This window comes from Loxodonta africana, chromosome 22 (assembly GCF_030014295.1).
Source record: "Loxodonta africana isolate mLoxAfr1 chromosome 22, mLoxAfr1.hap2, whole genome shotgun sequence".
In the NCBI taxonomy this organism is placed as follows: Eukaryota; Metazoa; Chordata; class Mammalia; order Proboscidea; family Elephantidae; genus Loxodonta; species Loxodonta africana.
The window spans coordinates 73,718,264-73,741,884 of record NC_087363.1 but is presented as its reverse complement, the minus strand read 5'-3'; the positions used below and the strand labels follow the sequence as shown (position 1 = coordinate 73,741,884).

Below are 23,621 nucleotides of genomic sequence, written 5' to 3'. Positions count from 1 at the left end.
CCAGCATTGGTCAATTAAAGTTTAAGTGCCCTTACCCTTACTGATTGTAGTTGTGGGCTTGTGCTCTGGTAAGTTGTGATTCTCAGTACCCGCCGGTCTCTCCAGTTTTTCAGGCAGCAGTTTGCTCTGTTACCTCAATTCTCTGTTGGAGCTAAAAAGAGTTGTTGACTTTCATTTTTTTCAGCCTTTTTTCTGGTTGTGAAGATGGGACTGATGACTTCCAAGCTTTTTACATGTTGGATCAGAAACTGGAAGTGGCTGGCATACTTTTTAAAAAATTAATTCTTAGGAGTTCTTCATAGTATTTTGATGGGTGTTCTCTGTCATCTATATTGCAAATATGTTCTCCCACTCTATGGCTTGCTCTTTTATTTCCTTAGTAGTGTCTTTGCATGAACAAAAGTTCTTTTAATATGGTTAGCTATGTTAGTCTTTTTAATTAAAATGGTTTGAAGATATCTTCCTATATTTTTTATGATTTTACCTTTTGCCTTTAAGTCTTTGATTCACCTGGGAATTGCTTTTTGTGTATGGAGTAATATAAATATTCAGTTTTTTTTTTAATATAGTTAACCAAATTATTCCAGCACCATTTATTAAAAAGACTGTCATTTTTCAATTGCTGTGCAGTGTCACCTCAGTCATCACCAAATGAGCATAAAAATGTTGTTTTAGTTACGATTTCCATATTTTGTCGTATTGGTCTATTTCGTTGTGCTAACCAAAAGGTTGGCAGTTCAAAAATTGGTATATCTCTCAATTTATTTAGGTCTTACTTAATGTCTCTCAATAAAATCTTTTTAACTTTGCTTTGAGAGATCTTGTGTGGCTTTTAAAAAAGAATTATTCTTGGTATTCAGACTTTTAAATTTCTCTTATAGTTAGTTCCAATTAAGCTACATATTTTCTAGGAATTTAAAAATTTCGTATAATTATTTAGATTTATTTACATGAGGTCATTGAAGTTAATCTTATTTTTGTGTGTGTGTGTGTGTGTGCATGTGTCAGCAAGGTATGTTGTGATTTTTTTTTTTTTCTGTTCTTGATATTGGCTGTTTGTTTCTTCTCCTTTTTTCTTGATTAGTCTTACCAGAAATTTAGTGATTGTTTTTAATCTTTTTGGAGAATCAATCATGGCTTCCCAATTCTATTTTATGCTTGCTTTCTAATTCATTAATTTCTGCTCTTTATTATTTCCTTTCTTGTACATTCTTTTGGTTTATTTTGCTGTTCTTTTTCTAACTTCTGAAGTTGTATTTTTTTAGCTCATTAATTTTCAGCCTTTTTCTAACTGTATTCTGTTAAGGCTAAGCATTTCCTTTTTAAAGTAGTACTTGAGCTAAAAACTTCAGGTTTTGATATGCAGTCTTTTTATTTTAGCCCTGTAAAAAATATTATCCGGTTTTCATTATGATTTCTTCTTTGACCTTGACTGGGGACTTCCTTCCCCCTTTTTTTTTGTTCTGTTTTGTTAATTCTTTTATTTATGTTTGGTGATTGAGTTCTAGTATAAATGCATTTTGATCAGAGAAGGTACTTTCTATGACTTCAAGCCATTTGAATTTATCCTTGCTTTATGGACCAGAGTAGGTTTAAGAAAAAAAGTTCCCCACGTACTTGGAAAAACATAAAGTTTATTCCACAGTTATTAAGTGTAGTATTCTCTATAGATCAATTAGGTAAGTTTTTAAATTGTGTTTCTCAAACATTCATTAGTTCAACTGATTTTTTTGATCTGCTCATTCTGGTAGTTACTGAGAAAGGTATATTAAGATCTTTCACTCTTAGGTTTGTCCATGTTTTGGGCTATTTTGTCTATATTTTGTTATATGTACTTCGAGATTTAGAATTGTAACATCCACTTGGTAATTGAACTTTTTACCAGTATGACATAACCTTCGTTAACTCTAGCAATACGTTTTTTCTTAGAGGCTATTTGATGTTAATATAGCTACATCATCTTTGTTTCATTTGGTATTGACATGTTATTTCATTTTCAATCCTTTAACTTGCAATTTTTGTCTATCCTTATGTTTTGGGTTGTTTCTCTTGTAAAAAGAATATTGTAAGAATTAAAAAAAAAACCTAGTTTGATAAACCTCTCTTTACTGGAGTGTTTGGTCCATTTATATTTAATGTAATTGCTGATACATTTGGGTTTAAATTTCCCATTTACTTTGTGCTTTTTGTTTGTTCCTTCTTCTGAATTGCTTTGTTTTTATAAGTTTATAAGATATATACTTTGTTTCTAATCTTTTAGTGTTTACTAGGTACCCTGTGAATGGTTATGCAGGTTGTACATAATGTACAACCCTAGGGACTCATTATTCTCACTGTAGATATCATTGGTTATATACATTTATTACAGTAGTTATCCAGTAGATGATAGTAATATATCTTGCTCTTAAAAAATTAATAAACTCCAATGATTATCTGACAGATCAAAAATAAATATTTTTTTAAAAAGAATATCTTTTTCTAATTTATAGAAAGGCTTTGTATGGGCTAGTTGCTATCTTGATGAGTTTTTAGAAATTACATTATGCAAACTTTCAGAGTCTAAAGTTAGTTTTTACATTTACTGTCCTGCTAGACAATACAAAAAAACCCAGGACCAAACCCATTGCCATCGAATCAATTCCGACTCATAGCAACCCTATAGGACAGAGTAGAACTGCCCCATAGAGTTTCCAAGGAGCGCCTGGTGGATTTGAACCTCCGACCTTTTGGTTAGCAGCCGTAGCACTTAACCACTATGCCACCAGGGTTTCCAGACAATACAAGAGCCTTAAAATAATTTAATTCTGTTCAGCACCTGCAACTTAGATGCCATTGTTGTTTATTTGTATTTTGAAACCCTAAAAAAAAAATTAATGTTTAATATAAAAACCAAAACCAAACCCACTGCTGCTGAGTCGATTCCACATCATAGTGACCCTATAGGACAGAGTAGAACTGCCCCATAGAGTTTCCAAGGAGCCCCTGGCGGATTTGAACTTCCGACCTCTTGGTTAGCAGCCGTAGCACTTAACCACTACGCCACCAGGGTTTCCGTGTTTAATATAGTCAGTGTTATTTAGATTTACAGATATGTTTAGATTTACTTTATTTGCTTTCCACTGTGTCTTTCATCTACTTCAGAACTTCTATCATGGATAATTTTCTTTCTGTTTGTAGTATGTCCTTTAGATTAAGTGAGTCGATAGAAACTCTGAGTAGATTTTATTAAGACTTTTTATTGGAGCAAGTTTGTTGGTCAGAATGGTAGAGAAAGTACATTGCATTGGAATTTGAATCATTTGAGAAGGTTAGTGGAGAGGGAGAAACATCCCGTGATTTCTTCTGCAATTAACTAAAACAGATTTTTTTTAAAAGAGAGAGATCTAGATTTGAATACTTGCTTTGCACCTTCCTAGTTTATGAGACCTTGGTACCCGTGAACTTTTGTGTGAAATAGGGACAGTAAGAAACAGGTCAGATTTTAGGAGTGAGAATTAGACAGATTATCATATGCATTTTGCCTAGCATAGTGCTGGTTCAGTTTAGGTACTCAGTAACTCTTAGTTTTTAATTCATATTTCTTATAACTTGACTGTCCTTCAATGCTTCGGGCTTCAAAGTACTCTGGTTCTTTATATTTAAGGAGTATTCATTTTAGCTGTAGCTACTTGTAAATTCTTCAGGGCAGACATTATCTTCTTTCCTTCTGGTGTAGTAGTATATCCTGAACCTCCTGGGTCAAAACTCAGAGATGTAAGTAGGATTGCTCTTCATATTTGAGAGTTTGAGGAACTACCTCTAAGAGTATCTCTTGGAGTACTGTTATTACAAAATAACAGTAATTATTTGAGTCTGAAGAATAAATAGAAATCTAGCTATTAAAGTATAAATTGCTAAGCAGGGAATGTGTAGTATTTCCATGAACAACATTATAAAACTTTACTGACTTGAATAATTGGAGAAATAAATCTTATTCTTAGATGGGAAAACTCAATAATTTGAAGATGTAATTTTTTTCTATGTCTTTTATACTTTTAATTTTCATGAACATCATCTTAAAGGATTTTTTCCCATTTTTGGGATTTACATTAAATGAGTCTGAAGTTTATCTGGCAAAATAAATAGGTTAAGACTAACCCAGAATTGTTGAAAAAGTAGAATGGGAGGGTTAAGAATTCAAATATTAAAACTAAAGAGGAAATGTAATTGAAAGTAGGAATGGAATGTATTAGAAAGCCTAGAAAAAAGTATATGCTACATGAAGAAAGTAAAAGGTTATTAAAAAGACAGGAAAGAAGGATGGATGTCAGAAACAAAAAAAACCAAACTCATTGCTGTCGAGTTGATTCCGATTCATAGCGACCCTATAGGGCAGAGTAGAACTGCCCTGTAGAGTTTCCAAGGAGCGCCTGGTGGATTCGAACTGCTGACCATTTGGTTAGCAGTCATAGCTCTTAACCACTATGCCACCAGGGTTTCCTGGATGTCAGAAGAGACTATGAAACTTGCTCTTAAATGCACAGTAGCTAAAGCAAATGGAAGCAATGAGGAAGTAAAAGAGCTGAATAGAAGATTTCAAAGGGCAACGAGAAGACAATGTAAAATGATAAAATGTGTGTTGAGTCGGCCTTATGTATATGAGAAGACAACGTAAAATGATAAAATGTCCATTGAGTCCACCCCATCTCCTAGTCACCTTATGTAGAACAGATGAAACATTGCCCAGTACTGTACCATCTTCACAATCGTTGGTATGCTTCAGTTCATTGTTGCAGCCACTCTGTATTTTGAGTACCTTCCAAACTAGGGGACTCATCTTTCAGCACTACGTTGAACAATATTTGAAGGCACACAATTTTAACATATGCCCCAAAGGGTTACTATCCTTATTAAATATAGTCCTTATCATCAATGAGAAATTAAAAAAATATATATTAAAATGGGCAAAGGGTATGAACTGGTAAATTTACAAAAGAATTAGAAATAGAGTTGGAAATGGTTAAGATCATAGGCTTTGGAGTCAGATTGTTGAGGCTTGAATCCTGAGTTTATCACTTACTAGAAATGTGACATGGGTAAGTTCTTAATATCTTTGTGCCTCAGATTTCTCACCTGAAAAGTGAAGATAAGGATAATACATACTGTCAAGAACTGTGAAGGGTCTAGAATTTTGCACTGCTTAAAAATGAACAAGCTAGCCTATTACAGTTTCTTGGATGCTAGCAGGATTTGTGAGACTCCTGGATCAGAGACAGGGCTTTATTAAGCATGTGCTCCCCAAATCCCTAAGAGATGGATGTCTGTACATGCAGTAGATGTGTTACAGGAGAGGAACACTGAGTTTGGAGGATTCACCACTTTCTTAGCAAGTGAAAGGAAACCCCCTTCTCTAGGGGGAAACGTTACCTCATCCTTTGGGGTTGCTCACTGCAAATATAGACTTGAGAAGTGGCCAGGTAAAGACCTTGCACTCTTGGCCTAACCAGCAAGAATGTGTAGGGCCACTCAAGGTTCACGGGAGTTTGTCTCTCTAACACTTACATGATACAACTGTTGTAAGGTTCAAATACTCTACTTAAAAAACAGAAACAAACCAAAAACTGTGAAACATGGTAAGTACTCTAAATTTAGCTACAATTTTAATAAGGTGTATGAAAAAATGTTCACTTTCACTGTTGATCAGATGCAGTTAAAACAGTTAAAGACATTTTCCATCCACCTAATGACAACAATTAAAAAAGATTTGGCTCTTTGATGCTGTACCCGCAAAAAGTAGTGTTTATTAAATTGCTGTAACCTTTCTGGAGGGCAGGTTGCCCTATCGTTGTTCTGGTTCTCCTAAAAGAAGGCTCAGATTTGGGTCCAAATAATTCATTTGGGAGGTGACTCAGGAAGCACCAGTAGGGGTGCTTCACCAGATATCCAGTCTCTGCACAGATTTAATCCAGAGGAGCTATTCAGGACTTTGCAAGTAATTCTGTTTTACTATTAATTTTAAATTCAGTTTTTGGTTAACATGATAGAAGTTAGTTTAATCTTTTTTTTTTTTCAAAACACAACATGTGAGATCATAAGGGGTAGTTTTTTTTTTTTCCTTTTAACGTTTAGTTTGGAATGATCTATCCTTCGTAAGATCTCTAAATGTGCCCCCACATTTATTTATTTTCTTCTTATCTTTCTCTTTTTGTTGGTGCCTCCTCTGAGTGTTCTCTTTCAGTGTCTGTTACCTGCTTCCTCCCACTGCGCTCTGCTTACTTTTGGTAACCTTTATGCTAATCAGAAGGTTGGTGGTTTGAACCCACCCAGCAGCTCCACAGGAGAAAAGACCTGGCAGTCTGCTCCTGTAAAGATACAGCCTAGGAAATCCTATGGAACAGTTCTGCTCTCTCACATGGGGTTGCTAGAAGTTGAAATCAACTCGATGGCACCCAATAACAGCAATATGCTTATTTTAAAGTTTGGGGATCTTATCTATATCCTAATTTTGTTTAAAATATATTTTACGTGTGTATTTCCCATTCTCCTTGGTGCTTCTGCATAATCTCCAGCAGGAGGAGAAGTAATGTTGTTTTTCATGTGACTCACTGGAAGTATTTCCTCTAATTTTTTTTTTCTTTTTTATTATTGTACTTTAGATGAAGGTTTACAGAACGAAATAGCTTCTCACTAAACATTTAGTACACATACTGTTTTGTGACATTGGTTGCCAACCCCACGACATGTCAGCATTCTCCCTTCTTGACTTTGGGTTCCCTGTGACCAGCTTTCCTGTTCCCTCCTGCGTTCTAGTCCTTGCCCCTGGGCTGGTGTGCTCCTTTAGTCTTGTTTGTTTTATGGGTCTGTCCAGTCGTTGGCTGAAGGGTGAACCTCAGGAGTGACTTTATTACTCAGCTAAAAGGATGTCTGGGAGCCATACTCTTGGGGCCACTTTTTTTTTTTTTTTTAAGAGAGAAATTTGGTTATTATGAAATACCAATTAAATTAGTTTTAACGTTCCATACTATGGTAACTCACAATAGAAAATAATTACTCCTAAGAGGATATTCAGATTACATAGTACATTTAATTACTTCTGTGCTTCTGGGCTTCATTGTCAGTCTGAAGACAAACTTCTCAACTGCAGCACTATTGACATTTTGGGCTGAATAACTTTTTGTTTTGGGGGGCTGGCCTGTGTGTGGTAGGATGTTTAACAGCATCTTTGATCTTTTCCCATTAGATACCAGTAGCAGAACCTCCCCCCATGTTCCAGTGTGACAACCAAAAATGTCTCGTGGGACACAGTCATCCCTGGTTGAAAATCATAGTTCTAAGAAATGTATGCTTAAATTCCTCTTTAAAGTTTTAAAAAGCAAAGATGTCACTTTGATAACTAAGGTATGCCTGACCCAAGACATGGCCTTTTCAGTCGCTTCATATGCATGTGAAAAGCTGGACAATGAAAAAGGAAGACAGAAGATGAATTGATGCATCTAAACTGTGGTATTGGCAAAGAATATTGAATATACCACGGATTGCTACATAAGGCTCAGCTGCTGTAACAAAAATTTTTAATGATGGTTCATTCAGGGACCCGGGTTCCTCTGTTTATCTATCCCAAGGACTTTGCAGTTTTCTGCTTAGTCAAAACTGGGTCATCCTAGTATAAAGAGGGAGGAAAGAGTGAAAGAGGCACAACCATGATTTTAGGCTTAGGTGAAGTGGCACATGTCATTTTTATACACATTTTATTGACACACACTTAGCCACATGACCACACCTAATTAAAAGTGGTTGTTGAGAAATGTTGTTTAGCCCAAGTAGGAGAAAGTGGACATTACCGCAGGATGGATGTGTCCCATTTTACTCAGTCCTTCTACTGATGAGCAGTCACCTTGTTTTCATTGTTTTGACTTTTAAGAAGAATCTGCACTCTCTGTATAATTTCGTTACCTAGAGGCACTTTTATTTCTATAGCCTAAATCCCAGTAATGAAATTTCTAGGTCAAAAAGTATGTGCATGTTTAATGTTAATAGATATCCCCATTGGATTTTCAAAATTACCATAACAATTCGTTTTCACTGCCAATATATGAGTACCTTTTCCTCACATACCCTCCAGCGTTAGGTGTTACCATCCTTTAATATTTTTGCCAAGCTGATGAGTGGGAAGTAATATTTCGTTATTATTTTAATTTTAATTTCCCTAATTGTGTTAATTTAGGATTTACCCTTCTGTAAATTACTCTTCCCCCCCATTTTTCTTTGTATTTTTGCCTTTTTTATATCAGTTGGTAGATATTTTTGTTTATTAAAAATATTAACCTTTTTAAATGTTTTTTTATCTATTACTTTTGATTTTGTTTACAGTATCTTTTGTACTCAGATGTTTTAAATTTCTTTTGTAATTGAATAAATTAAATATGTCTTTTTCTTTGGAGTCCCTGGGTGGTGTAAATAATCAATGAACTCAGCTGCTAACCAAAAGGTTGGAGGTTTATGTCTGTCCAGGTGCCTCGGAAGAAAGATCTGGCGATCTACTTTCAAAAATCAGCCATTGGAAGCCCTATGGAGCACATTTCTACCCTGACACACGTGGGATACCCATGAGTCAGAATCGACTTGATGGCAGCTGGTTTTATTGACATCTATTCCTTTATTGCATCTAAGTTTCCTGGTTTGGTTAAAAAGGCCTTTTTGATCCCTACCAGTACCAGTTGCTGTTGATTCCGACTCATGAGGACACCAGGTGTTGCAGAGTAGAACTTCTCTCCATAGAGCTTTCAAGGCCATGAACTTCTGGAAGCAGACTGCCGGGGCTCTCCTCTGACTCATGAGGACCCCATTGTTGCAGAGTAGAACTTCTCTCCATAGAGCTTTCAAGGCCATGAACTTCTGGAAGCAGACTGCCGGGGCTCTCCTCTGACTCATGAGGACCCCATTGTTGCAGAGTAGAACTTCTCTCCATAGAGCTTTCAAGGCCATGAACTTTTGGAAGCAGACTGTCGGGGCTCTTCTCTGACTCACGAGGACCCCAGGTGTTGCAGAGTAGAACTTCTCTCCATAGAGCTTTCAAGGCCATGAACTTTTGGAAGCAGACTGCCGGGGCTCTTCTCTGACTCACGAGGACCCCAGGTGTTGCAGAGTAGAACTTCTCTCCATAGAGCTTTCAAGGCCATGAACTTCTGGAAGCAGACTGCCGGGGCTCATCTGGGTGGGTTCCAACTGCCAAACCTCAGTTAGTAGTTGAGCGCTTAACCCTTCGTGGTACCCAACGACTCCTTTTGATCTCTAGGCTATGTATTTTCCTCCTTCATGTCTTCTAGCATTTTGTTTCTTCTTTTACATTTAAGTCTTGAATCAATTTGGGACTTATTTTCATATATGGTATGATGTAGGGGTTCAGTTTCATAATTACAGAAGGATGAGAGGTTAGGCCAACACAATTTATTAAATTATCTTTGCCACTGAAAATGCTGTGGTTGTTGTATATTAAAATCCCAGGTATATCTAGGACATATTTCTGACTCTGTTCTATTCCTTTGATGTTTTTGTCAATTCCTGTAACAATGTATACTTTTAATATGCATTTATAATAATCATTATATAGTTGCTTTCTGCTAAGACACATCTCATTTATTATACTTTCCCAGGCTAGTCTCAGGCACTGCTCTGTACTGAGGCAAAAATTCAGACATTTATTCTTTCACATGAACTTAAGATAATCTTTATTCAATTCCAGATGAAACTCTGCAGTTGCATTAAGAGTATTTATTAATTTGGGGAGAGTTGACATTTTCATGAAATTTTGTGTTTCCTTCCAGAAATGTGGAATATCGTCCCATTTGCTAGATCATGCTTTATGTCCTTCAGGTGCATGAGAGAGTTATCCAAAATATTTTATTGTTCTTTTATGAACCAGCTTTTGGATTTATCTTTGCTTCCTAATTAATTATTTTCTCTTTCATTAATTTGAGCTTTTATGTTTATTACTTGTATCCTACTTTGTGTTGATTAATTTTATTCTTTATCTTTATAGGACATTACCTTTAAATACAAGTTTTTTTTTTTTAAATCTAATAGCTTTAATAGTAAGAATGCCATTCTAAGACTATACATTTTTCTTTAAGTAAAGTTTTAGCTTTGATTCTAAAATTTTGGTACAAAATGATCTGTTTTTAATTGCTCCTAGGCTTCATTTCGTCTTTAATTCAAGAGTGAAAGGTGTTCTGCTGAACTTCTCTTTAAAACCTCCTGTGAGTGAGTGCATCTCATTGGTGTAATCACGTTTACGTTCAGAACCCTGGCTGCAAGAGGGTGTAGGAAATGTGATTTTGGGATTCTGACTCCTCTAGTACAGGAAGGGACAAAAAAGGGTGGAAAGAGACCCTGAGTGCCAGCATAAGAATCATGGATACGTAATTGACAGTGAAAACCATGGGAGCAGGGCAGATGTGGTTACCTATGAGAGTTTGTGGAATGAGGATTGGACGGGGGTGGGAGTGGGGTGTCAGCCAGGAAATCCCAGAGGATAACAATGTTTAAAGGCCAGCAGGAAAAGAGGAGCTAGTGAAGGAGACTGGGAGAGCAATCAGTGAAGAAGAAAGACTGCTTACATGGGAGCCAAGGGGAGCTGACTCTATTAATTGCTGTCTACCAAAAAAAAAAAAAAAAAAAAAAAATTGCCACTGAGTCTATTCCCAATCATAGCTATCCTATAGACAGAGTAGAACTGCTCCATAGGGTTTCCAAGGAGCAGTTGGTGGATTCGAACTGCTGACCTTTTGGTTCGCAGCCATGATCTTAACCACTGAGCCACCAGGGCTCCTTAGAGGTCACGTGGAATCATGAAGAGTATTAATTTCTCAGATCATTTTTGACCAGAGCGCTGTCGTTTGGTGATGGACATGGCGGTCAAATTAGTGGCTGGAGACTGAAAGAATGAGTGTTGGAAAAGTAGACATCTGAGAGTATAGGCTATTATTTTGAAGAGCTTGGCTGTAAAGGGGAGGAGAGAGAATAGGGTATCTGTTAGAATCATCAACCTCTGATATTTTCTGGGGACTCTACCTGTATCTGCCTCAGCATCTAAGAATTAGCACCATCAGGCCTCCAGCATTGCTTACATGTTCAGTTTGGGCTTTCCTGGAATTTTAAATCCATTTAATCTCACCTTGCCTCTTATTTCTATTGTTTTTCTCTACTCCATTTGTTCTTCCACTCTCCTGTATGGTTTACATTTCTTCTCTCTTCCAACTTTCCATATATAACGCTTAGTTGATGAACTTGCTTCTATTTCACTGAGAAAATAGAACCCACCAAAAGACAATGTGTTTATACTTCCACCATGTGTTTCCTTACCTACCTGCAACTGAGCCCAAATACTCTGTCTTCTCCTGGTCTTTCTCCACCCACAGCTTTCCTTCTCCCCCTTTTTACTGTAGATAAACTTTATTTGAGGCTAGCCCCTTAATTTGAGCACATTGCTTCAGCAGTTCTCCCTTGTCTCAAGAATTTTTCTCTCTACTGGATTATTCATACAACCAACTAAAACCTTTCTCATCTTAGAAAACACCCTCCTGACTAAACATTCCCTTTCATATTTCCTTTGCTCCCCTCGATAGTAACACTCTTAGAAAGAATTGTCTATTCAGATTTTTGTTCCAGTTCGTCTCTCTATCCACTTTAATCAGAGTTTTGCCTCCACTATTTCAGGGGGAGAAAAAAAAAAACACTTGTCAAGGTCACCATTGACCTCCATGTTGCTAAATCCAGTTGTCAATTTTCTGTCCTTGTCGTACTTGACCTGTCAGCAGCATTTGACTCTCTTGATCATTCCCCTTTCCTGGATAAACTTTCTTCGCTTTGCTTTGAAGACATGCCTGCCTCCTACCTTGCTAGCTGCTGCTTCTCAGTCAGCTTTTGCTGATGCCTTCTTACCAAAGTGACTTCCAAATATTTGAGAGCCCCAGGGCTCTGTTCTTAGACTTCTCTTCTCTGGCTGCATTCACTCCCTAGGATGGTAACCTCATATAGTCTCATGGCTTTTAAGTACCATCTATCTGCTGCTGATTCCATTTTTTTTTTTTTTAAACATTTCTAGCCTGGCCCTTTCTGCTAAACTGTGCAGATTTTTTTTTTTTTTTATATCCAACTGCCTATCCAACCTGTCTACCTGAGTGAATAATAAATATTTTAAATTTACGGTCTGAAACTGTACTTCTTATTTCTGCCCCCAAACTAGTCTCCTAATCTTTTACAACTCAGTAAATGGCAACTCCATCTTTCTGCTCGCTCAGGCTAAGAACCTTGTATTTATCCTTGTAAATTCTGCCAGCCCTGCTTTCAGAACATCTGGACCTTGATCACTTCTTTATACCTCCACGGCACAGATCTCAGTTATCTCCCTTCTGGATTACTGCAGTAACCTCTTAACTGGTCTCCTTGCTTCTGCCCTTGCCCCTTTCTCATTTATTTTCCATATAGCAACTAGAGTGAACCTTTTGAAATAAGTCAGATCCCATCACTCCTGTGCTCAAAATTCTTCAATGGATTCCCATCTCACTCAGGGTAAAAACCAACACTTCACCATGTGTAGTAACCAACACTTATCATGAAGTTGGAAACCCTGGTGGCATAGTGGTTAAGAGCTTGGCTGCTAACCAAAAGGTCGGCAGTTCGAATCTCCCGGCTGCTCCTTGGAAACCCTATGGGGCAGTTCTACTCTGTCCTATAGGGTCACTATGAGTCGGAATCGACTTGACGGCAATGGGTTTGGGTTCTTTTTTTGGTTTATTATAAAGTCATGTGTTATCTGGGAACCCATTACTCTCTAACCTCATCTCTTCTTTTTCCCCTCCTCGTTTGAACCACTAGAGTCATTCCTGCCTCAGACCCTTGGCACTTACTGTTCTCTCTGCCTGGAGTACTCTTCTCCCATGTATTTGCATGTCTTGCTCTCTTTTCTCCCTCAGCTCTTTCTTAAATGTTACATTATTAGCAAGGCCTTCACTCATCTCCAGTGGCACTCCCTATTCCTCTAACTCTGCACTAATTATCCTCTGACATGCTGTATATTATTTATTTATCGTCTGCTTCTTCCACTAGAATGTAAGCTCCAAGAGAGCAGGAACTTTGTAGTACATTGCTATATCCTCAGTTCTTAGAACAAACAAACAAAAAAAACAGTTGCCATCAAGTTGATTCTGGCTCATAGCAACCCCATGTGTTTCAGAGTGGAATTGCGCTCCATAGGGTTTTCAATGGCTATGGTCTTTTGTGGAAGTTGATTGCCAGGTCTTTCTTTCAAGGCTCCTCTGGGTGGATTTGAACCACCAACCTTTTCATTAGTAGCTTGGTACTTTACCATTTGTGCCATCCAGGAACTCCAGTTCTAGTATAAACCTGAAAAAACCAAACCGGTTGCCACTGAGTTGATTCCGACTCATAGCGACCCTATAGGACAGAGTAGAATGGCCCCATAGGTTTTCCAAGGAGCAGCTGGTGTATTCAAACTGCTGACCCTTTGGTTTGCAGCCAAGCTCTTAACCCACTGCGCCAACCAGGGCTCCCAGTTTTAGTATAGTACCTAGTATATAGTAAGCCCACAATAAATGATTGCTGGATGAATGGATTCCAGTCAGCCTCAGCCTCTGCCGTAAATATTAATTCCCTTGGTCATTAGCCTCATAATTCACTTTGTTTCTACTCAGTTATTCTTCTCTCCATTGCTTTTCTAGCCCTACTCAGACTTCTGTTCCATTATAAACAATTGACTCCTTATCCTCATTGCTTCTTAGAAGACTTCCTCCATTTACATTTCTTTACCAAGATCTTATTTTTGTTTTTGATCAATCTCCCACACTCCAAAGGATATTGGGAGGTGACGGTAACATTCTCTTGTCTCCCCAGTGTTCCTAACAGAGCCTTAGGCTTCCAGCAGCAGGCAGCCTTTGATGCTTTAGACTCTTTGCTCCTTTTGGTCACTGTCATTTTTGTCTCTTATCACTCTTCCATGCTTACTGGGAAAACTTGACACATGGCTCACAGTCTTCCTCTCCACTCGAAGTTTGTCACTTCCTAAATGACTTCATTGTATGTGGCATGACTACTACCTAGGTCCATAGTCCATTCTTGCAGTCGTATGACCATCACCTCTTCTTCAGAAATCCACACATAAGGATGTTCCCTAGACTTTATCATCACTGGAATCGGTTTATTTTAGAGTCGTCACAGCCCACCGGTCTAATAAACTTTTATTTCTGATACACTTAGTCTTTGACTGTATTGAGATCTCCTGCTCCCTGACTCATACTTTTTTTTTTTTTTTGCCAATCTATCCTCCCTCAGGTATCTATCTGAGAGAATTAAGTGGAATGTAATTATGCCCTGTTAAATTTTTGTATAACAGAATCTGCTTTCATTGGTCTGTCAATTTTTGGTGCCGGCACAACTCTTTAAATGCTGTTGAAGCTTTAAACTCTATTTTGACCTTCCATTAACGTTATTTTTCAGAATTGTGTATGATGGTCTGTTCTTTACACTTTTAGATGCTTTAAAAAAACATTAGTCAAGTTTCGAAAAATCTCCCCTGGGGATTTTTTTTCTGGAGTAGTATTAAAGTGGGCTAATTGACTAATTCATCATCCAGGGACTAGTTCACATAAATTAAGACTTTATCAAAACGTCATAGTAATAAATGTCTAAAATTTTAACTTAATAGTTTAAATTCTTTTTTTCCTGTAAATGCCAAAGATGTATACTTCTATTGCTTTATTTTTTTCAATTCCTCTATTACTTTAAAAAAATTGGTATGTAAATTATAAATGATTTATTAAACCTGTTTTGTTTCAGATATGTTTTCTTCTTTTTGCCGTTCTCTACATTGTTTCCTACTTCATCATCACAAGATACAAGAGAAAGTCAGGCAAGTAGAAACATTTTAATTAAAACATTTATTATAATGCCAAATGGTCTTTGGGTGTCCTGATACGCTTTAATGTGGTAGTATGCTAAATATGCTGATGATGGAAATAAGCAATTGCCTGGTACTGAGAGCACTAAAAATAACCTCTAGGGAATTTGACTACTCTTAGAGTAATCCTCTTAGACCGGAGCCCTTGTTTTATCACAGTTCTTATGTCCAGCCAAGAATAAAACCCAAAAAACCTACAGCTGTCTAGTTGATTCTGACTGATAGCTATCCCATAGGGTTTCCAAGGCTATAAATCTTTAGTGAAGCAGACTGCTACATCTTTCTCCTGCGGAGCTCCTGGTGGTTTTAAACCGCCGACCTTTCGGTTAACAGTCGAGCGCTTAACCGCTGTGCCACCAGGGCTCTTTAAATAGTTCTGGGTTATTTAGTATCTGGAAAATTCCAGAATTTATGAGGATATTAGGTTCCTTGTGACTGGCTCTGACTTTGAACATCGTACTTAACTATCTCCCTCCCCTTTCCCAAGGTCCCTTCTCTGACTGCTGGATTATGTTTTCTTTCTCTAAAGCTATGTAGAATTTAGTCTGCACAGTACCATTTAGTATTCAACTATATATTATCTTGCAATGTCCTTATTTTATATCTATCCTTATCTAGCAGGAGGGACTGCTAGGTGTTTATCCTTTTTTTAAAAATGAACTTTGTGCTAATTAATTCACAGATGTCTTGATCAGGGTTTTATAAGCAATTGCCTGGCTACCTTCTGTTAAATCTTAGCTACTGATACATGTAATTTTCCACCCGTGATGCTGGGTTAGGAGTAGATGCCATATGAATACTTAGGGATTCCGCGTATTAAGGATTCTTTGATATTATGCTATCATATTAAACATATTAAACATTTTTGAGAGAACTAAGAAACTAATGCTTGCTCTGGTGCATTAATTTATGGCTTTTGTGGTAAATGTGTGACCTCTGTGAAAATCTCCTTGGATTATATAATCTCTTAAAATTTTGAAGACCTACAGACCTAAGACAGTATCTTAGCTATTTTAAAAGATGTTTTGACATCAGGTTTCATAGATTATGAGCCCAAATCCTTGGTCATTTCTTCCCTCATTACAAGGAGTGAGCAATTATGCTAATTTTTTATGAAATAAAAAAGGTAAGTTTAATTTTATCCCAATTCCAAATGATTTCCCTAGGTGTTTGTAGGAATATAACAATGGCATCAATTTTGATTAACAAATAAATCTATTGCATTTGGTAGAACTTTTCTCATTTTAATGTGATCCTCCCCCCACCCCCGAGGAGTCTATAAAGTTCTTAAAGGAAATGTCTTTATCTAACTATTAATCCAGAATAATATATAATCTAGTGCTAAATTTCAGATTAAAGCTGGTAGATCCTGTAGGCTTTCAGAAAGGGAGAAAATCAATGTTATTGGAAAGAATTTACTGAATAGGTGAGACTTAAATTGAACCTAGAGAGAATGGCAAGATTAAATAGATGGGGAAGGGGTGGGAGATTAAATAGATGGGGGAGGGGCGGGAGATTAAATAGATGGGGGAGGGGTGGGATAAGCAGAGCGTTTCAAGCACGGTGTGGTTTGACCAAGGAATGTAGGTAGGGATGAGCTTGTTGGAAGGAATGCCATAAGGAAACCATAGATTTTGTGTTGGGAAGAAGTATGAAATAAGGTTGGATGATGAGCAGCACACTAGACTGAGGTATTTGAAATTTGTAGTTATTGTTAGGTGCCGTTGAGTCAGTTCTGACTCACAGCGACCCTATGTGCCACAGAAAGAAACACTGCCCAGTCCTGCACCATGCTTACAGTCCTTGTTATGCTTGAGCCCACTGTTGGAGCCACTGTGCCAGTCCATCTCATTGAGGGTCTTCCTCATTTTCACTGACCCTTTACTTACCAAGCATGGTGTCCTTTTCCAGGGACTGATCCTTCCTGACAACAAGTCCAAAGTATGTAAGATGCAGTCTCACCATCCTTGCTTCTAAGGAGCATTCTGGCCGTACTTCTTCCAAGACAGATATGTTTGTTCTTTTGGCAGTCCATGATATATTCAGTTCTCCGCCAACACCATAATTCAAAGGCGTCAGCTTTTCTTCTGTCTTTCTTATTCATTGTCCAGCTTTCACATGGATATAGTGCGATTGAAAATACCATGGCTTGGGTCAGGTGCACCTTAGTCTTTAAGGTGACGTCTTTGCTTTTCAATACTTTAAAGAGGTCTTTTGCAGCAGATTTGGCCAATGCAATGGGTCTTTTGATTTCTTGACTGCTGCTTCTATGGCTGTTGATTGTGGATCCAAGTAAAATGAAATCTTGACAACTTCAATCTTTTCTACGTTTATAATGATGTTGCTCATTGGTCCACTCGTGAGGATTTTTGTTTTCTTTATGTTGAGGTGTGATCCATACTGAAGGCTACGGTCTTTAATCTTCATTAGTAAATGCTTCAAGTCCTCTTCACTTTCAGCAAGCAAGGTTGTGTCATCTGCATAACGCAGGTTGTTAATGAGTCTTCCTCCAATCCTGATGCCCCGTTCTTCTTCATATAGTCCAACTTCTTATATTATTTGCTCAGCATACAGATTGAATAGATATGGTGGAAGGATACAACCTGGACACGCACTTTTCCTGACTTTAACCATGCAGTATCTCCGCGTTCTGTCCGAACAATTGCCCCTTGATCTATGTACAGGTTCCTCATAAGCACAATTAAGTGTTCTGAAATTCCCATTCTTCACAGTTTTGTCCATAATTTGTTATGATCCACACAGTTGAATGCCTTTGCATAGTGAATGAAACACAGGTAAACATCTTTCTGGTATTCTCTGCTTTCAGCCAGGATCCATCTGACATCAGCAATCATATCCCTGGTTCCACGTCCTTTTCTGAATCCAGCCTGAATTTCCGGCAGTTCCCTGTTGATACACTGCTGCAGCTGCTTTTGAATGATCTTCAGCAAAATTTTACTTGCATGTGATATTAATGATATTGTTTGGTAACTTCCGCATTCAGTAGGATCACCTTTTTTGGGAATAGGTATAAATATGGATCTCCTCCAGCTGGTTTGCCAGGTAGCTGTCTTCAAGGTTTCTTGGCATAGATGAGTGAGCACTTCCAGAGCTACATCCGTTTTGCTGAAACATCTCAACTGATATCCCGTCAGTTCTTGGAGCCTTGTTTTTCACCGGTGCCTTCAGCGCAGCTTGGACTTCTTCCTTCAGTACCATCGGTTTCCGATCCTATGCTACCTCTTGAAATGGTTGACTCTTGGCCAGTTCTTTTTGGTATAATGACTCTGTGTATTCCTTCCATCTTCTTTTGATGCTTCCTGCATTGTTTGATATTTACCCTATAGAATCCTTCACTATTGCAATTCGAGGCTTGAATTTTTCTTCAGTTTGAATTTGTTGTATTATGTAATTATGTACCACTTTAGGTTTCTAAGCTGGTGTGAGTATATGTGTGTGTGTGTGAGAGAGACAGACACACACACAGACACGCAGACACGGAGAGCGAGAAAGAGGGACAGAGAGAGACAGAGAGGATGTGTGTGTGTATATGTGTGTGTTTGTGTTGGGGGGAGGGAGAGAAAGAGAGATGTATAAATGTATTGTTTTAGGGAAAATTAATGGATGATGAGCAGGAAAACTGGCGATTTATTAGGTGATTTTTTGAGTAGTCTAGGGGTTAGGGATGAGGACCCTGGACCTGGCTGATAGAGTATTGAGGATAGAATTGAGATGAATATGGAAATATTAAAATATTCATCAAGGTTTGGCAGTTCATTGGATATGAGCAACAACTGTATGACAAAAATTAACTATGATTACTTTTTTTTGTGGTCCCTTGGTTTTAAAAATATTTCAGGCAGCCTGTAATTAAGAGTGGAAACTTTACTAAGAGAATGGACCTAAATATGCCAAGTGACACTTAGCAGTTGAGCTCTCAGAAAATTAGGGTAAAGGGAGAATTTCAGAGCCTTGGGGACAGAGCCTTTGAGAACAACCACAGTTAGGTATATGAAGAGCAGGAAGGGCAGGAGTGTTTCGCAGTTTTCTTGTAATTGGGTCATACTCTCTTTTGGCTGGTAAATTTATATGGCAGGAGGAAAAATGGCTAAACAGGCATAAAGAGAGAGAGAAGGGGAGGGCAAGTGATCACTACCTGCCACTTAAAAAAGAGACATAAAACTTAAAAACTATAACTTAATAATTATGAATTATTGAAGAATGGTATACAAGGTGTAAAAATTAGGGTAGTTCAAGAGAATCCTGGTTATTACCATTACTAGTGATAACTTCTAATTACAGAAAATAAGATGAGTTGTAATGTGATATCAGTGATATTGTTCGATAACTTGAGCATTCGGTAGGATCACCTTTTTTGGGAATAGGCATAAATATGGATCTCCTCCAGCTGGTTTGCCGGGTAGCTGTCTCCGAAGTTTCTTGGCATAGATGGGTGAGCACTTGCAGAGGTGCATCCCTTTTGATTCTGAATTTTTATTTTATGGTAAAATTTTTTTTGGCTATTTTATGAATCTGAAATAAAATTTCATTAATTAGGAATTTCACTTACATCGTATAACAATAAACTTAATGGTAGTCCTAAGTGATACTAAGATTTTATTTTCTTGAGGATTAAATATTTGGAACATTGTAGTCTATGCGTGGTAGCTTTGTTAATCAGGGTGTTTCGATTAATCAAAATGTTCCCTTTTCTAACCATACCTTATACTACTTCATTTACATAGATTTATATTTGAATTTGTGCTGAAATAAACCCAGTGCTTTTTGTAAATTGTTTCTATAAAATAATTGCTCCTTTAAGTTCATATTTGTCTCCATATTATTTAATAAGTTAATGAAACATTTTGTAATACATGTTTTTACAGATGAACAAGAAGATGAAGATGCCATAGTCAACAGGATTTCGTATGTATTTTAAAGTTCAGTTATTCTGTTTCTAATTCCAAAGTCAAATTCTCAAAATTTAATCTAGCTTTTGGGCAGAAATACGGGAAAAAACTCACCTAAAGTATTACAACAGTTTTATCAATATTAATCCTATTCTTGGAAATCATATATAAACAAATATGTATGAATAATTGTGAATTGATTATCTCTTGTTAAAATTTGCTTGCTTAAGGAGCTGACAGATTTTATCTTCAGAGTATTTAACAAGGAAATGGGCTTAAGTTTGGGAAACTTGCTGCACCATGGAAAGACACTCTTGCCTATTTGGAAAGTTTACTGAGTAAGATGGTGGTGGCTTAGAATAGGGAACAGATACCTGTTCCAGTTAACTGAACATTTACATACTGTGAATAGGGAGATGGACCCAGGTTGTCCTTTTAAGTTCCTTATAGCTCTTTCTGCTTATGTATACTTAGGATGTATGATAGGAACATGCTTGAGTGTTTTTTTTTTTTTTTGGAAGCATCATCTGGATATAAACAGTGAATTCCTTTTTGTCAGATTTTTCTTGATTAAAATTTGAAATTACAAAGGTATACCTACAAAGGAGAGTGAGTATCTGTATTCCTGGATTTAAAAAATTTTTTTATTGATACTTAAAAGATTTTTGAAACAATGACAAATTTATAGGAAATTTAGAAGTATAATATGAAGAGCTTTTTTTCCTGAACCATTTGAGGACTTGAGAGGGAACGAGGAAGAAGAAGTAACAAAAGGGGAGGAGGGAAGAAGAGAGAAAGAGGTTATATGCTTACACACACACACACACACACACACACACACGAACACATAAAAATACTTTCACATACAATGAATATTATTCAGCCATTAAAAAGAATGAAGTCCGGATACATGCTATAACATGAATAAACCTTGAAAACATTATGCTGAGTGAAATAAGCCAGATACAGAGGTCATATATGATTCCATTTATGTGAAATCTCCAAAATAGTTAAATCCATAGAGACAGAAAGCAGATTGATGGTTACTAGGGACTTGGGGGAAGAGGGACTGGGGGTAACTCATTAATGGGCCCAGCATTTTATTTTGGGATGATGAAAATGTTTTGGAACTAGATAGAGGTGGTGTTTGCACAACGTTTTGAATGTACGTGCCACAGAATTGTTCACTGTAGAATAATTATATGAATTTCACCAATAAAAAAAAAAAAAACACAACCTTTTAACTAGTAAATGAATCAAATAGATTTAATTTGATTCATAACTGAAAAATGAATATAAATGGACCCAGCTTTATCAGAGTTTATAATTGATGTTATTCTAAATACCCTAGGGAGGTTGGATATGAAACAAAGACAACTATAACTTCATACTGGAAACTCTTATTCTATGGGTTTAAAACTTAGGCTCAAAACTTGATGTTTAAATTTGCAAGATTAGGGGTTTGGTTTTATTCCTAGCACCATGGTATTTGTGAAAAGTCTTAAATGAATCATCATTTTTCTTTGTCTAAATTACTGCTCCTATAAAAACAATAATTCATTTTACTTACCTCAAAAAGAATCACAGAGTGAACTAAGGGTAGATATCAATTCTCTCTGAGTAAAATCGTCTAGGTATGTAGTACGTGTCAGTCATGTGCCTCTCTCCTCTCCATGTAGTCTGTATACCGCATTTAGTGGTCAGTCTTCTTAAATGCATTTGTAAGTTAATAATCTATAAACAAAAAGAGCAAATCATCGTGGCTTTTACACTAAACATTATATTTTTTGAAAATTTGGCCATGTAATGTTTCAGTGTGGTAATCGTTCAGGAGCGGGCTCCACTTCCTTTACCTGCTTTAGCAGAGTGTCTAGCACATCATGTGGGAGGGGTTGGGCTTTCTAGATAGGTGGTTCCCATATCATGGTGGTGCGGACGGAGATCCTCTTCCTGAAGGTAGATTGGTGTACAGTTGTAACAGAGTTAGAAAGGGGGAGGGAAGGGCCACCTCAGAGAAGGAATCTGGCCAATTCTGTCCCCTCTCATCTTCCACACCTGAGACTATTTATTTCTTTGTCTTTCATTTCATTTTTTTTTTTTTTTCCTTTTGTGATGGAATGAGTGAGAGCTGAAGAATTAGGCAGATCTGGATTCAAACTCTGAACTAAGGATTTACTTGAATCAAGAAGAGATTCAGAAACAAAGATTCATTTTCTCCGTACATAAAATAGAGATAGCACCTACTTTGTGTTACCCAACAGTACTGTGAAGTAGGTAGTGTCCCTATCTTACATGTGGAGAAAATGAATCTCCTTTTCATATATATAAACTTTATGTATATCTCTATCTCTCTATCTCTATCTCTATATAAATGTATTTAGGGCAAGTGAATGGTACACAATAGGTATTAATTAAATGTTACCTTTCTTCTCTTGTAACCCTCTTGCCTTACCTCCTCCCAGTGGAGAGAGTTACATGGGTTGGGGGCATGGAATAGGAAGAAACTGAATGAGAAAAACTATGCTTAACTAGGAGGAAAAATATGGAAGTCCCCGATCTTCTGAAGGAGTTTAGACATATTCCTAAGTTTAGGTGATCACCAGCACCATTCTGTCCACTTCAGAGAGGATCTTCGCAACTAACTCATCTAAGTACCTAAGTCCATTTGAGAAGTTATTCCTTGGCCTTCCTTACATCCCTTTTAGAATCCACCTTTGCTTTCTCTTCTGCTCCTAATGCTTCGTGCTATCTTCTGTTTGTATCTATGCCGCCTCCTCTTTCCAAGCAAAAATTATATTTTCTGAGAGCTACTCTCAGCTATTTATTTGACTTGATTTGGTATAAAATAATTGATACAAAAATCCAATAGGTGAAAAGTAGGTAAAACTACTTTTAGGGAGAGCTTGCATTTTAGAAGACAACCTTATTACTGAAGCCACTACTGTAGACTAAGGAGATGTTTTGGTATTATTTGTATGTTCTTTTAAGCACACAACTTTTGAAAAACCTTTCCTTAGTTTTATCCCTACTTAACGTTCCTCCTCACATTACCCGTGCATGCACACACCTTGAAAAATGTGTCAAGAAATTGGAGTTAAGTATGCTGTCACTAAAAAAGAAAGAAACCGTATAATATACTTTGACTCAAAATACAGTTTTCCACTAAAAGGAACCAGAGCTCTTTAGAGAACTGGCTGATTCCAGGCCTGGGTAGGGAAAGTTCCAGGCTCATCTTGTACAACTTGTTGTGCCAGAATGCAGGAATTGGTCAGAGAATGATGGGGACCTATCAGAAGGACACTGAAGCCAAATCAGGGGCAATGTGAGCTTCAAAGTAATGACTGTAATGGATTCTAGTCAACTGAGTAAAATAGAATGATCTTGATCCTGTACTGATATAAACTGGTAAGGGAATAAATTGAAAGTTTGACAAAGAACAAGATATTTTCCTATTTTCAAACTTAACCTTTGCACAAAGCACTCGCTAATTAAAGGGAAATGAGTTACTTTAGAGTGGAGAGCCCTGGCAGACATCACTTGACAAGCAATCAAAGGGAGCGTCAGGGATTTCTGGCCAACATGGCACCATAGACAGAAGCACCACGCCGTCCCTCCACAGCAAAGACCCGCAAAACAGAGTAAAACAGAGACATACGTCACTTCTGGAACCCGAAGTGTCAAATGAAGAGATAAAGAACTCAACCAAACACCAAATGGAATGAGAAACTGACAGAGGACATAGAGCGAGGAGAGATACT

At 37.3% G+C, this 23,621-nt stretch overlaps 1 protein-coding gene across 10 annotated transcripts in view; it reads left to right on the top strand.

The window, feature by feature from the left end:
- Positions 1-23,621, top strand: part of LMBR1 (limb development membrane protein 1) — a 252,099-nt gene that overhangs the window by 36,897 nt on the left and 191,581 nt on the right. For 4 of the 10 annotated variants that reach the window (XM_064275130.1, XM_023539806.2, XM_064275131.1 and 1 more), the window contains exons 1-3: positions 10,112-10,235; positions 14,833-14,905; positions 19,840-19,879. Coding sequence is in view for 4 of the 10 variants with exons in the window: in XM_064275129.1 (XP_064131199.1) it covers positions 14,833-14,905; positions 19,840-19,879 (113 nt within the window). In the remaining 6 variants the exon portion in view is untranslated. Of the gene's footprint in view, positions 1-10,110; positions 10,236-14,832; positions 14,906-19,839; positions 19,880-23,621 lie in introns of those variants that run through there. The other 6 variants (XM_064275129.1, XM_064275127.1, XM_064275126.1 and 3 more) reach the window with 2 other exon arrangements.